Raw genomic sequence first — 15,761 nt, forward strand, 5'->3', positions numbered from 1 at the left:
AAAATATTAAAGCTGTTTTGGAGGAGTTAATAGTTTTGGAATAGATAATGTGCTAGGTAAATTTGTAAGACAATGAAAATGTGAAATTATAAGTGCTTTCTTACTTTGAGAAATTTCTCATTTGTTAGAAATGATACTCTTCCTGGCTGCTATGGTCCTGAGTGATAACTGTAATTTATAATTAAATTGTATCAAAAGAAATGAGTATTCATTTGATTTGTCAAAGAGATTGAACGTAGTAATGTAGCTTCTAGCTTTAAATGGTGATGGTCAAAGCCTTTTAAACTAATTATATGCATTTCTACTTTATGTATTTTGTCTTTTTAAAAATAAATATGTCTTAATTTTGTTTCATAGTATGGTGATGAGTTGGCATGGTCAGAGATTGAAAATGTTTGGACTACGTTAGCAGACAGCTGGCCAAAGAATTTAAAAATAATTTTGCACTTTTTGATCAGCATTTGTGGAGTGAATAGTGAACCCAGCCTCTTGCCTTACGTATGTATTCAATTGAACAGTGACCTTCTGAACACTCATTCCATGCATGAGCAGTGTCACTACAGCCCAGAAAAGTAGCTATCAGGGTTGGCTAGCAACAGTTCAGGATTCTGCTGGTGGACAACCCTTCTTCACCCACCTCCCTTCTGAGACAAGACTTTTCATTTTGGACCAGCTCCAGTTTTTAAGATATTTTTCTGTACACTAGAGTTTGCTACTCTGTTGCTTCTACCCATTCCTCTACTTCCGGGGCAAAACCAGAAAGAACTGGAAAGGACTTGAATTATCGTGTCCAGTCTCTCATTTGACAAAAAGGGTAGCTAGGAAAAGTGGTGTTTGAATCAACATTTGTGGATTCCAAAACTGGTGCCCTTTCCGTGCTGCTCCCCAGGTCTCTTCCTTGTTGCTGGCTCTCTGCTTATCAGTCTTCAAAACCCTTTCCCCTCTCACTGGTCATATGGGAAATGGAACTTGTAGACACTCTTTTTGTTCTATTCTCTCTGCCCTCTTCCCTTACTTGTAACATATTTCTGTGATGCCATATAAGGAAATTAATAGCCCAAGTCTATGTATACAACTAATTGGACATAATAATCATTGCTGACATTGATATGTAGCACTTTGTACATCATTGGCATTTCCCAATAAACCCTGTATGAAGTAGCTACTACAAGTATTATCCCCATTTTATAGGAACAGAAAATGAAGCTGCTTTTGCCCGGGGTCACACACATGAATTTCTTAGCCTGGAGTCCATGAACTTTTAAAAATATTCTTCATAACAGTTTTCATATTACAATTAGTTTCTTTTATAATCCTGTGTTTTTTTATCTTTTACATTTTAATATTTTTCTGGAAAGAGACCAAAAGCTTTACCATTATGCCAAAGAGCCTCTGATTAAAAAAAAGAGAGATAAGAACCTCCACACTAATGCAAGGGTACAACTCCTTTTGCTGCCATTATCCTATATAATTCTGGAAATCTTAGCAATAACAATAAGATAAGAGGAAATAACTAAAGACAGTCAAAACTACTTGCTATTTAATAACATGATGGTTTACTTAGAAATTACTTTGAATATAGGAGGTGAGGGAGTTATCAAAAATGACTAAATTTCAAGTAAGAAATGAGAGCTATAGAATAGATTTGAAAGTAATAATAGTTTTTTCCTCCCACATTTCCTTTTTAATAACTCCATAAATTTATTTTGTGAATAGAAGATGTAAAGGATAAAACCCCATCATTTTTAGCCTCTCAAAAAATTTCACCATTGGAAAATCAAAAATAACTTTCCAAGACTAAAAATACACGTACAAATGTAATTAGGAGTAAAGGGACAAAGAGGTTTTGCAACAAGACTAATGTCATTTCATCAACTAAGTATCATAGTTTTATATCCCAAAGGAAATAGAAGGAAAGCAGTGTTTTAATACAGATTCATTTCCCTTTTGACTGTTACTGCTATAGAGCAAACAGTGCTAAATTTTGAATTACACTTTATTTTAAAATCATCTATTACTTGAATCATTATTACATAAGTGATAAGTATTAATCTTTCATTATTTTGTTTTTGAAAATTTTTTTCAATGACAGGTAAAGAAGGTTATTGTATATTTAGGTAGAGATAAAACAATGCAGCTGTTAGAAGAACTGGTGAGTGAACTACAGCTTACGGATCCAGTCAGTTCAGGAGTCACTCACATGGATAATCCACCATATTACCGCATTACTTCTAGTTATAAAATACCATCTGTCACCTCAGGTAAGAAGTTATTTATTGATCCTTGATCCATAAATTTAGTACTAGTCTCTTCCTTGAGGTCACCTCCAACTATCTGTCAGAGATTTCAAACTGTCTTTCTCTGAGGCTTCTTGAACTCAACACATCCAAAACAGAGTACATCATTTTTCCTCAAGTACCCACTCATCTTCCTAACTTCCCTGTTTCTGGCAAGAACACCATATTTCCAAATGACCAAGTTTGCAATCTACATATAATTTTTACTGCCCCACTCTCTCTCAGCTCGCTTAGTTGCTATACTTTATCCTTTTTAGCTCTCCATCATAACCTGCCTTCTTCCCTGTCTCTCATTCTATTCACATATCCATCATCCTAGTTCAGTTCTTTATCTCATTTCACTTTGGCTATTGAAGCAGCTTCCCGTTTGGGTTCTGGCCTCAAGTCTTTCCCCTCTCTTATCCATCCTTCACCTGGTATCTAAGATGAATTTCCTAAATCATAAGTCATACTAAAATCCAGTGGCTCTCTATTTTTCTCTAGGAATAAATATAAAAATTCTTCTGGTTAGCTATTAAAGCCCTTCATGGTCTGATGCTGACCTACATTTCCAACCTTATGGTACATTGCTCTCCTTCCTCCATTCTGCATTCCTGCCAGAGAGAACTTGCTGTAATTCTTTTTGTTTCCGTTTTTCCAATGACTGTCTCTTTGCCAGAAATGCTCTCCCCAATTTCTTCTGCCACTTAGACTCCATCCCTTATTTCTTCAAAACTCAATTTAAGCATCACCTTCTACTTGAAGCTTCTCCTGATCCTTTCAGTTGCTAGTGCTGTTCACCCAAAAGTAATTTGTATTTATTTTATATACACTTACTTATATTCATATTATTCTTCCCGGCTTTTGAGGGCATGGATTTTCCTTTTTTTCTTTTTAATTCCTACTGCCTTGCACATATTATTACTGTTTGGAAATTGACTAGTAACGAGCTTTTCTGAATTTGGCCAAGCTCGTTCTCAAAAAACAATCATAGAGGCCATCATTGGACCATGCTAAAAACCTGTATAGCTTGGGAAGGCCTTATTGTTATATTCCACTGCATTAACTTTCAGGAATCTAGATCTGTTTCCATACTGTGTTTTGGCATCAGACTAGAACTTTAATTGGGTTTCACTTTATTACTTTGATTCATTGAAGAGAAGATTGATATTAATGACAATTAACAGATTACTATTGTAGAAACGGAGTCAGAAGACCTGTTGATCCCACCTCTTACACTTTGTGCCTTTTTTACCTTAGACAAGTCACTTACCTTTCCTTGGCTTCTCTTGCCTCAACTTTAAAATGGAGGTGGAGCTCTAGGTTTTCCCGAGGGTTTCTTCCAGCTCAAGATCTATAAAATGACACGACCAGATTTTGTATGAGCAATGAAAATAATAACATATGAAATTCTTAAGTTTATGATAATTAGCATATTCATCTGCTTAATGCAAATTCATATTTAGAATTATTCATATATTCCTTATAATGATTTGTATTATAATGCTAAATTTTTTTATTTTGTCCATGGTTACGTGATTCATGTTCTCTTCCTCCCCTCTTCCCTCCCTACTCCCTGAGTTGACAAGCAGTTCCACTGGGTTATACATGTAATGTATAATGTTAAATATTTTTAAATGTTCACAAATGGTAGCCAAGCATTAAAATTAAGCAAACAAGCATTTATTGAGCACCCGGTTTGGGGCAGGGCACTTCCTTAAGTGCTAGGAACAAAGAAAAAAAGAAACTTGAGGTATGTACAAAAAAAAAGCAGATAAGAGGAGCCCTGCCAACCACCCGCCGGGATCAGGAAACATACCTAATGCAGAATCAGCCATTTGGTCAGAAATCTTAATGGATCCCAACAGTCCAAGGGGCAGTGCTGAGGAGGGAGTGTGTGCCAGGCTTGGGGGAAAGTCAGTGTAGAGGTGCAGGGACAGGAAAAGTAGTGTCCTATGGGAGAAATAGCCAGCAGGTACAGTAGTGGGCCACTGTGGCTAGACCATGGAGTGTGAGAATGGGAATGATTTTAAGAAGGCTGAATAGATAGGCTTAGGTCAGGTTGTGGAAAGTTTTAAATGCCACACAAGAGTTTCTGTATTACCTCAGTAAGTAATAGAGAGCCAGAGTACTTATTGATTAGGAAAGTAACATAGTCAAACATGAACTTTATTGATTTTTTAGGCCATGGGGGTTAAGTGACTTGCCCAGGGTCACACAGCTAAGAAGTGTCTGAGGCCAGATTTGAACCCAGGACCTCCTGTCCCTGGTCCTGGCTTTCCAACCACTGAGCCACCCAGCTGTCCCCAAACATGAACTTTAAATCATTTTGGTGGCTCTTTGGAGAGTGAATTGGATTAGGGAGACTAGGACTAGGCATGAATTGGGCTTGAACAAAGATAACTATAAGGAGAAAAAAGTAGATGTTTGGGAGACACTTTGTGGAACTGAAAATGTCATCTGAGAAAAGAGTGTAAGCAGGTTACAATGACCACCAAGATGAACCTTTTTTTGAACCTTAGTGAAGAGAAGGAATAATAGAGGTCAGTTTCCTCGAAGAATGATAATCCTATTTTGGACATACTAGGTTTGAGGTGCCTGCAAGATACCCAGTTTGAAATATACAGGAAGGAGTTTGAGATGTTCACATGGAGCTCAGGAGAGAAACTAGAGTAGGCTGTATGGATCTAAGCATCATCTATATAAAGACAATCATTGAACTTGTGGAAACTAATTTTCAGATTTTTTTCAACAGCCAAATACAATTTTTATGCCCACAATTCTAAGTTAGGTCATGGAGTAATATATATGTATCATTCACCAATTATATAATATTATACAATATTCACTTATTAGATTGTACACTTTTATTATATATAAGTACTAATACTTTTCATTCTGATTTATAGGAACCACTTCTAGTAGCAATACAATGGTACCTCCTACAGATGGCAGCCTTGACAATAAGCACATAAAAGACAATGCTGAGGAGAGGTGAGTGATTCTATACTATTACTTGTGATTGTAATTTTATAGAATAATTGGTATTGAACTATGGACTATAATTTATATTCCTTCATTAAAAAATTATTAAGATAAATGTATTATAGTAATGGAAATTTTCTTATTTCTTGTGAAGAGTTTGTAAAATATATTTTAAAATAACAAAATATTATGTCTTATTTTGTTTTGCTTTTAAATTTGGCCTTCCATGGTAATACAGCCTTTGTGCAGCAGATATAAATATCTTAGTATTTATATTCTACTTGATAATTAATCTGCAAAAAAAAGTTGTAAAGTATAAAAATCTTAAGTTAACCTTTGACATAAAAGCTTTTGGTTTTGAGTTTTCAGAAGAAAATTTAAGAAAATATAGTCAGTTTCTGTTACTAATTTGCAAATTGCATTTTTGTGCATAGATTTAAAATGAGCAGTAAAATGTACTTACTTATTTACTATGATTTGTGCCAAATTGCTAAACAATGATACTTTTTTCTGCAGCTATGTTCATCTAGATATCTACAGTGGACTGAACAGTAATTTAAATCGTCAGCATCACAGACTAGAATCTCGTTACAGTAGCAGCTCAGGAGGGTCTTATGAAGAAGAGAAAAGTAATGGTTTAAGTTACTTTTTCTATATCAGAAATATTACAAGTAAAAACAGAACATTCTGTCACAGGTGTATTTCCATAATTTTAAGTTTATAATTCTGTTAGATTTTAAAGAATATTCAACCACTTGCCAATTTAGCTATAGCATACAATAATTACTAATAAAGCTATTCCTAACTTAATGACATCTTCATTTTAGGAAGAAAAATATGTTACTATTTTATTAAGTAGATTAAAATTTGAGACTCATTTTGTTGTGACTATAGAAAAGTCAGTATCAAGCCTAAAAAAAAAGCCAAAATTATAAAGCAATTGATTTCTCCAAAATGTGGTTAAATAAATATTGAAAACTTACAGCACATTCTAAAAAATCATGCAAAAAATGTTATTTATCAACTCCTTTGTAGTATAATAAATGAACTCTTCTCTATGGCCTCCTTGTTTGTGAGAAGGAATTCTATGAAAATTCTCAACCCCATTGGTCACTGAAGAAATTAGGCACATGGTTACTAATTCTTACATATTTTGGGGTGGTATTAGAATAGATTCATTTCTTTGCTCTAAAAATGGATTTGTATAAAGAAAGAAGATAACTGACTTAGAATTGCAGAATTTTAGAACTTACAGACACCTTGGATTTCCAGTCTTCTTCATTTTACAGATACAAATAGAATTAAGTAATTTGTCTAGGATTGTAGACAATTTAATCACTGCTGAAATTAAAAATTAGCGGTCTAACTTCTTATCAAAGTGTTCTTATTATACTACCATATTACTTCAAGGTGATTTTTATGCCTCTGATTCTACAAATAGGAGAAAAATACAGTTGTGTCACTTGTAAAGCATATAAGTCTTTCCCTTCTTATTTGAGAGTAGGAAATTTTAATCATTTCAATACTGATCTAAAAAGTTGGGTATTTTATGCATATTTTAAAGTTCTATTTTATGCAATTTCAAAATTTGAAAATATTTTCTCATTGTCCTAATAAAAACATGAATTCTTTTCTTTTTACAAGGATGAATTGAATGGCAAATCTAAACTTTGCTCTAATTCTAAAATTATAGCAGAATGATACAGTGTTTAGAACTAGAGGGAGGCTTAGGATTGGCTAAGAAAACATTTTATGTGTGAAAGATTTTGGCTAGTGATTTGTCCTTTTTGAATCAGTTCCTTCATGTATTACCTATTTTGTTTTTTCTTGTATTCCTGCCTTCATCTTTCATTCAACAGTAGTTTGTTCTCTGATAAATGCTTAACCATTATTAATAGATTTCTGCCATTTCTTCTTCCATTACCAACTATTTTGATTTTCTCTTTTCCTTATACAGTGGTATAGCCAGGATTACATAAACTGTTTTCCTCATTTATCAGTGTTGTTGTTGTTGTTTTCCCTACCATACTTCCTGTTTCTGTGCCATAGAGTTGGTATAGATACAATATAGCAGCTCTACCCAAGAGCATTACTGAAGTCCTAGAATGACCAATTGATGAGGCTACTTTATCCATAAAGAGAGTCCACCTCTCTCCCTCCCTCCCTCCCCCGCAAATGTGTGAAGTTCAAATATAATGCAGTTTTCATCTCTTCACAGAGGATTCCCGGATACCGATATCTCTGCCCCAGGTTCTCTTCTGAGTTCTAGCCCCACATCAAACAACTGGTTGTTGGATATTTTAAACTGGATCCCCCCATAGTCATCTCTACCTCAACATGAACAAAAGAGAACTTAAATTTCCCTCCAAACACATCTCTTTTCTTAACTTCCCTGTCTCTGTAGTGAGTACTGCCAGTCATCCAGGTTCTGTCATGCTTTCAACTCTTAAGAACTCTCTCTCCATCCAGTCCGTTGCCAAGTGTTTACTAGTTCTACCTCCCACAGCCCTTTCATGCTTCTCCCCTTCTCTCGACTCTGATGGCCACCACTGGGGTTCGGGCCTTCATCACCTATTATTTGTACTATTGCTTTGTAGCTTCTGAATTCATCTCACTCCCTCAGCTGTCTTCCCCCTAAAATTATATTCCTAAAGTATAGACCTGCCTCCTGCTTAGTAAGCTCCAATAACTTATTACCTCTACGGTCAAGTACAACTCGTGTTTCACCTTTAAAACCCTTTACAACTTGACTTCAGCCTACCTTTCCAGGCTTGTTTCACAGTGTTTCTTGCCCTGTATGCTCCATCTAAAACAGACTTGTTGCTATTGCTCACACATGCCTTAAATTCAACCTTTCATCATCTCCACCTCTTAGAATCCCTAACTTCCTTCAAAGCTCAAGTCAAGAGCCTCTTATGTGAAAGATTTCCCAATCCCCAAAGCTGCTACTGTCTCACCCCTGACTCTGTCTGTTTGCTTGTTTCCCTGATAAAATGTGAACTCCTTGAGAATAAAAACTTTCGTTTTTGTCTTTTTAATCTACAGCTTTAATCTCTAGGAGTGCTTAATAAATGCTTTTTCATTGGATAACTTGATACAAAGAGCAAACAGCCTAATTAAGACTGTGTTATAGTAGTAGAAAAGAAAAATGAATTTGGACCCTGAGGACCTAGGTCAGAGTCTCAACTCTGAGGCTTAATTCTGTGTAACTTTGGTTGGGTCACTGCCCCTTTCTGGTTCCTAATTTCCTTATCTGTAAATGGATTAGATCTACTAGTTGACCTTTGAGATTTTATCATCTTTTTCTTCTCAAATTATCGATTATGTATATTTATGCCTAGCCCTTTCTAGCAAAAACATTTTTAAATTGTGAGGAGCTCTTTTTTTTATTTCTTTTGAATAATGTGTAGTTGATGTAAAAATAAAAAATGTTTAAAGGAAAATAATTTTATTTTGATAGGTGATTCAATGCCACTTTACTCTAACTGGCGACTGAAAGTGATGGAACATAATCAAGGAGAGCCACTGCCTTTCCCTCCTGCTGGAGGTTGTTGGTCGCCATTGGTGGATTATTTGCCAGAAACTTCATCACCTGGATTATCTCTTCACAGGTAAAACTTAGTGTGTCATTTTTTTTTAATGCAAAACAATCAGTAATTTTATTTTTATACATCACAATACAAATATAAGCTGCATTTCTGCCCCACTCTTCCTCTTTAAATTATTTTTTGACAAGAAGTAGGAAGTCTTCTTACATGTTTGGAAACCACCTCTGGGGCAGTTAGGGAAAAAAAACTGGCAAGCTATCAACAATCAGGACAGAATGCTCCAACTCTCTAAAAAGACAAATGCAAATTAAAACTCTGAAGCTTCACTTTACACAAATAATTTTGAGAAAGATGACAAGAGGAAAATGGTCAGTGTTGGAGGACCTGTGGAAAGATAGGCACACTAATGCACTTTTGGTGGAGCTATGAATTTTTCTGACAGTTCTGGAAAATGATTTGAAATTGTTTTAATGATATTTTTTGTATATGTGGGACATTTCCTGCTATCTTTGCCCTTTTTGGGTTATATGCCAATAGTGGTATCACTGAGTCATTCTTGGTGAACTTTTAAAACTCTCAATTTTCTTTATATAATATCAAAAGGCACAAAATGGATAAAACATAAAATTAAGAACACAAAGGTCCAGATTCTGTCTATAATTTTAAAATATGTATCATTAAATCAATATTTATTAAACTACTTTTAGTGTCAGGCAATGTGCTATATAAAGCACTGATGATATAAAAAGAGCCAAAAGACAGTCTCTGCCTTCAAGGAAATTGTAGTCTAATAGGGGAGACAACAAACAACCATATTCCAAGCAAACTATATCCTGGATAAATGGGAAATAATTAACATAGGGAGGGTACTAAAATTAAGAGGGATTGGGTAAGGCTTTCATGTAAAAGAAAGGATTTTAATTAGGACTTAAAGGAAGGTTGCTAATAAGAGTGGAGGAGAGATAACATTCCAGATATGGAAATAGCAAGAGAGAATGCCTGAACCTGAGAAATGGAGTCTTGTTTGTGGAATGATCAGGAGCCCATTGTTTCTGAATCAAAGAGTTCATATTGTGTGGTAAGGTATAAGTAGACTGGAAAGGTAGTAGGAAGGAAGCTAAGGCTTTGAATGCCAAAAAACACAGCATTTTGTACTTGATCTTGGAGACAACTGTGAGCCATGGGAATTTATTGCATTCCAGTTGATATGATTAGACATGTGATTTAGGAAAATCACTGGAAGCTGAATGAAAATGTATTGGAGTAGGAAGAGACTTGAAGCACACAATTTTGGGGAAGTTATTTTAAACTTAACGGTATGATTGCACATGTAAATATCAGATTGCTTACCATCTTGGGGAAGGAGAGGGAGAATTTCGAACTCAAAACTTTTAAAAAATGATTGTTAAAAATTGTTTTTACATGTAATTAGGGAAAATAAAATATTATTTTAAAAACATTGTAAGAACAATTTACTATCAAAAAATAAGTGCTCTTAGAAGGGTGCTATTATTTTGACTGTAAATTATTTACTAGGCAAAAGGTTGGTGTAGCTAATACATTATTCTGTCAGAATACTTTAGCAAATGATAGAATTTAGGTACTTGGGGATGTAATTGCTTATATTGTTTTGTGGCTTTTGCTTTTTTAAATTAATGAGTTACATTTACTTTGTTAGTGAGAATATTGAAATGTTTTACATGTGTTTACAAAACTCATGAAGTTTTTGCTTTTACTCTGTAAAGTGTTCATTGTATCTATTGTCTTTCTTAGGTGTAACATAGCAGTGATCCTTTTGACTGACCTGATCATTGATCATAGTGTAAAGGTAGAATGGGGAAGCTACCTACACCTTCTTCTTCATGCAATTTTTATAGGTAACAAAAAGTTAAATGTCTCTAAAATAAGATAAGAGATGTATATATATGTGTGCATATATATGTACATATGCTTGTAATTGTAAATATGTACACATATACACATACATAGCCGTATGCAACAAATATGATCTTGTCTAAGTTATTAAAATTTTGTGCAAAATTATACACTAACATATTCCTCTTGTTTTTCTCCATTTTAATGTTTTCTGTTATTTTCACCTGAAAATATTTTTTGGAGGCAGAGCTTCTTTTTAGAAAACTTTGTTTCTTGAAAATTTTAGAATAACTTAAGGACCATCTGATCCCAAATGACCACTATTTAATGAGGAATATAGCTTTCCAGTTTTATAAAACAAATGTTTATCTCACCTCCCTCAATTGTTTTTTTTAAATCTTAAGATTTTTTTGAAGAATATAGTCTATTGAATTACAAATTTTACAGAAAAAATAATTGACATTTTTTTTATCATTGCCTACTAAGTATTTTTATAACCTTTTTTAAAAAAACCTTATTTTCTGTCTTAGTATCAATTTAGAGAAGCAGCAGGGGTTCAGCAATGGGGGTTAAGTAACTTGTCTGGGGTCACATAGTGGGGGAGTGACCTATTTGCCTCTATAATTATCTTTCTTAAATGGAAGAAAACCCCTTTTTTCTTCAGTATTTTAAAATATATCTGAACATGTTACTTTGATCAGTCACCCCTAGCTTTTCTTTTAAAAGTTCTAACATTCTCAGTATTTGGTAAAAATTGCTAGGACAACTGGAAAGTAGTTTGGCAGAAACTAGGTATGAAAAATCAATATCTTACACCATTCACTAAGATAAGATCAAAATGAATACATGAGCTTGACATAAAAGGAGATATAAGCAAATTATAAGAACAGAGAACATAAGAGGGAAATTTATGAGTAAACAGAGCATTGTGAGATATAAAATGGATAATCTTGAGCACATTTATCTTTTTAAATTAATTAATATTTAGAATATTTTTTCATGGCTGCATGATTTATATTCTTTTCCTCCCCTCCTTTCTCCCCCCTCCCATAGCCAATGAGCAATTCAACTAGGTTTTACATTTGATTACATTAATTTTATAAGTTTTTATACAAATTAAATGAATATTGCCGAGATTAGAAGGAAAGCAGAAAATTGGGGGGAAATTTTCATAATCTCAAATCTAAAATATATAAAAAATTTTGTCAAATTTATGGGAATAAGAGCCATCCCCCAATTGATAAATGGGCAAAAAGATATGAACACAAAGTTTTCAGATGAAGAAATCAAAAGACACTAATAAGTACATGAAAAAATGCTCTATGTCATTACTGATTAGGGAAATGCAAACCAAAACAGTTCTGAGGTATCATCTTATACACATCTGATTGCCTAGAAAGACAAAAGTGCAAAATGACAAATGTTGGCGGGGATGTAGTAAAGTAGAGACACTAATACATTGTTGGAACTGTGAACTGATCCAACCATTTTGGAATTGTGCCCAGAGAGCTATAAAACTGTGTATATCCTTTGACCAACAATAACATTACTGGATCTATTTTCCAGGGAGATCAGGAGAAAAGGAAAAGTACCTATATGTTCCAAAGTATTTCTTTGTGGTGTCAAAGAACTAGAAATTGAGGGGATGCCCATCAATTGGAGAAAAGCTAAACAATTGTAGCATATGATTGTGATGGAATACTACTGTTCCATAAGAAATAATGAGCAGATTAATTTTTTTTACTTGGAAAGAAATATATGTGATAATGAAGAATGAAAGACGTAAAAGAAGGAGAACATTATGTGCAGTTACAGATTTAGTACTTGAAAAATAACTTATGAATGTTCACCTCCAGAGAATGAACTGAGAAATAAAAGCACAAAAGACATAATCTATATATTTTGTAGGATGGTGCCTTCTATGGTATTGGGGAGCAAATTTTTAAAAATTGCTTTAAGTCATTTCTCAAAATTGCAAAAAAAGAAAAAAGTTCTAACATTTTCAAAGGGGAAAGAGACATATCTAACACCATCATCCACTCCTGGGAGCTGTTAGACTATTTTATATTGTGTATAGTATGTACAGCCCTAACCCCCTTAGGAGTTTTTAAAGTTGATGACATCTCTTAATCTGAAAGTACATAGGAATTTAGGAGGATGTTAACAATGATTCTTGTCTTTCATAGTTTTAACTTGCTCATCTGAGAATAAGTTTTCATTAACTTTTCCTAATCCATTAATTAAATATTACTTATAAAAGCTTTACAATGAAGACTTTACATCTTTTTTTTGAAAATTCATCTTCTTGGAGCAGCTAGGTAGCTCAGTGGATAAAGCCAGGCCTGGAGATGGGAGGACCTGGTTTATTTGATATTTAGGTAAGAGTTTAAAAAAAAAAAAAAAAAGAAAAGAAAGAAAATCCATCTGAACTTATTTTTGTGTTCTAATTCACATTGTCACCCAGTGAACTAGCTCTCACTCCCAGCTTTTATCTTATTTTATCTTATTTTATCAGCTTCTTTGAATTTGATAAAACATGTTATATGTTTATAAATCATTGATTAAATGATTGATTATTCATTGATTAAAAATGCAAAGTATCCCAGAGCCAAGCATCCTAGGACATTCCATGGGAAGACCTACTTCTGACTTGGCATCAAACCATTACTGACTTCCTTTCAGTCTAAGCCATTTTAACTAGCTTCAAAAGTTTGGTGACTTATTCAGTTGCAGAAATAATGCAGGACAGAACTAGCACTGAAATGTTGTAGGTCTTCTGTCTTTAAATGCTTTCCACTTCCACCATCACTCACTGATTCCTGGGCTGTCATTCATCTTTGTGCAAAGGATTATACTTACTGGAGAATTTAAAAAGCTTTTCTAAGCTCTATTAAAAAGCACAAGAAGTTTTTTCTATACTTAGTGCCTATTTGGAAACAGAGACCAAGAAGTACTATATTAGACTTTTAACTAATTATTAATTGCCGATAGCATCACTGACAAATAAAAAACAAAAAATATTATTAAAACATTGAAAAAAGGTGGAAGAACATGATTTTTATTTTTAATGCTTTCAAATGTTTATGTAATAGAGATTCTAAGTAATAAAAGTTTAGTGATAAAGGTAGTTGATATAATTATGTATACCATTAGTGATTTTCTTTTCCTGGTTAATTATTATGTCTGTTTTCCTTTGTAGGGTTTGACCACTGCCACCCTGAGGTGTATGAGCATTGCAAACGCTTGCTTTTGCATTTATTGATAGTAATGGGATCCAACAGTAATGTCCGAACCGTTGCTTCGGTCCTCCTCAGGAATAAGGAGTTTAATGAGCCCAGGGTGCTTACTGTCAAACACCCTGCCCAATTAGACTATACTTTCACAGGTAATTTAAGTTTTACTTAATTCATAAGCCTGGTAGGTGTGCTCTATGGCAGTTGCTTTTTTTATTTTCTCATGATCCTTATCCTTCTTCTTTTCAAAATTTGAAAGTTCAGCAAAATCCCATCAATTTAGAATTTTGGTGTAGGAAAAGAAATTTGACACCAAAATTGGAATTAGCAAGTACTTTTAAACAAATTAGTTTTGTCACAGTAACTATTTTTTTTGCTTGGACTTGGGATTTCATTGGTATGGAGAACTAACTAGATGAGGAACTTCCTCTACCTATGCAAAGATGCAATTCATCTGAAACTCAGAATCTCAGAGGTATCCTAGGACACTGAAAGGTGAAGTACTTGTCCAATGTCAGATATGTCACAGCCAGACTTATTTAAACAAGTCTGTCTGATTTGATGGCTCTCTCTAGCCTTTGCACTGATTAAGCATCACTGTATTTAATATTTTACATTACCATGATGTGTATATATGTAAAATAATAAGGAATAGCTATTAACAAGCAAAAGGAAATAACATAAAGAAAACATTACACCTAATAATTACTCGTTGCATAGAATAATAAACATAAAAATCTTTTGGTTTCCTTAACTTGAATTTGAAAGAACCCTGAAGGAATACTTCATTTTCTGAATGTTTGATTTGAAGTTTTCACTTGAAGAGATGCCTTTTATTTTTGTGTTGAACTTTTAAAATTTTCTTAAGTTCTTTTAAACCTTTTCTTAATTAAGATTCATTTTGACTTGTAAATTCTGAATTAATGGGGTCTGACATAATGATACTTTAACAGAATTTATTTCATCTCTGGTTTTTACTTGTAAAATTTTATTTCCACTATTTCTATAAATTTATAATATGGTTTTGTTATCTTTTCCCACTCATTGACTTTCAAAATGATACAACAAAAATCCTGAAAATGACTCAAGTCTTAGGTTTACAACTTTCTAGAGTTCCTCTAACGTCAAATATATTGTTAATATTCTTTGGTAATTACTCTTTTAAATTTATTAGGAAATTTGATATTTTAATTTTTTCTTTTTCAAAACCCTAATAGACAAATGAAGATTGTATTTTAATTTATAGTTAAAGTTTTATTGCAGAAACATAAATCTTTTTGGACCCAGAGCTATGGAGTAAATATCAATGTTAAGGACATCATAATACTGTTAAATTACAGACCATTTGTTCATTTGTTCGTTTATTCTTCCAAGGGGGTTAGGGAACATTACAGGTTAGTAGAGTTTGTCAAGAACCTGTCAGGTCTGTCCTCTGCTCTGTGAAAAAAAAATATGAATAGAATTAAATATTAATTTAATAAGGTTACAATTATTTTTATTCCAAAAACATGGTGGCAGAGAATAAACCTCCGTGCCTCCAGGCACCCTGAATCTCTACGTTATTGACCCAGTTTTGATCTGTGTTAGTAAAGGAAATTTCTACTTCAAAGGTTCTCATGAAATCAGAGTTTTACAACAACAACAACAACAAAATGGAATTGTTTTTAAATACTAAGATTTTGTGTTTAAATAAAATAAAAGTGGTACAACACATGATTATTATAGCAACTATTTTATTTTTTTGAGTGTTTGAAAACTTACCAGAATTCAAGGGAGCTGGCTATGTCTGCATTCCCCAGCAGGGGGCAGCAGCCGCATGTTTTCAGTATTTTATCCTAGATGGA

At 33.6% G+C, this 15,761-nt stretch overlaps 1 protein-coding gene across 1 annotated transcript in view; it reads left to right on the forward strand.

Annotated features, from left to right (window-relative positions):
- FRYL (FRY like transcription coactivator) overlaps positions 1–15,761 on the forward strand; it is a 163,030-nt gene that overhangs the window by 96,552 nt on the left and 50,717 nt on the right. Inside the window, exons 32-38 of the mRNA XM_044680887.1 lie at positions 358–498; positions 2,093–2,261; positions 5,186–5,270; positions 5,778–5,890; positions 8,722–8,872; positions 10,583–10,686; positions 13,884–14,069. Coding sequence (XP_044536822.1) covers positions 358–498; positions 2,093–2,261; positions 5,186–5,270; positions 5,778–5,890; positions 8,722–8,872; positions 10,583–10,686; positions 13,884–14,069 — 949 coding nt within the window. The remainder of the gene's footprint in view (positions 1–357; positions 499–2,092; positions 2,262–5,185; positions 5,271–5,777; positions 5,891–8,721; positions 8,873–10,582; positions 10,687–13,883; positions 14,070–15,761) is intronic.

This window comes from Gracilinanus agilis, chromosome 6 (genome assembly GCF_016433145.1).
Source record: "Gracilinanus agilis isolate LMUSP501 chromosome 6, AgileGrace, whole genome shotgun sequence".
NCBI lineage: Eukaryota > Metazoa > Chordata > Mammalia > Didelphimorphia > Didelphidae > Gracilinanus > Gracilinanus agilis.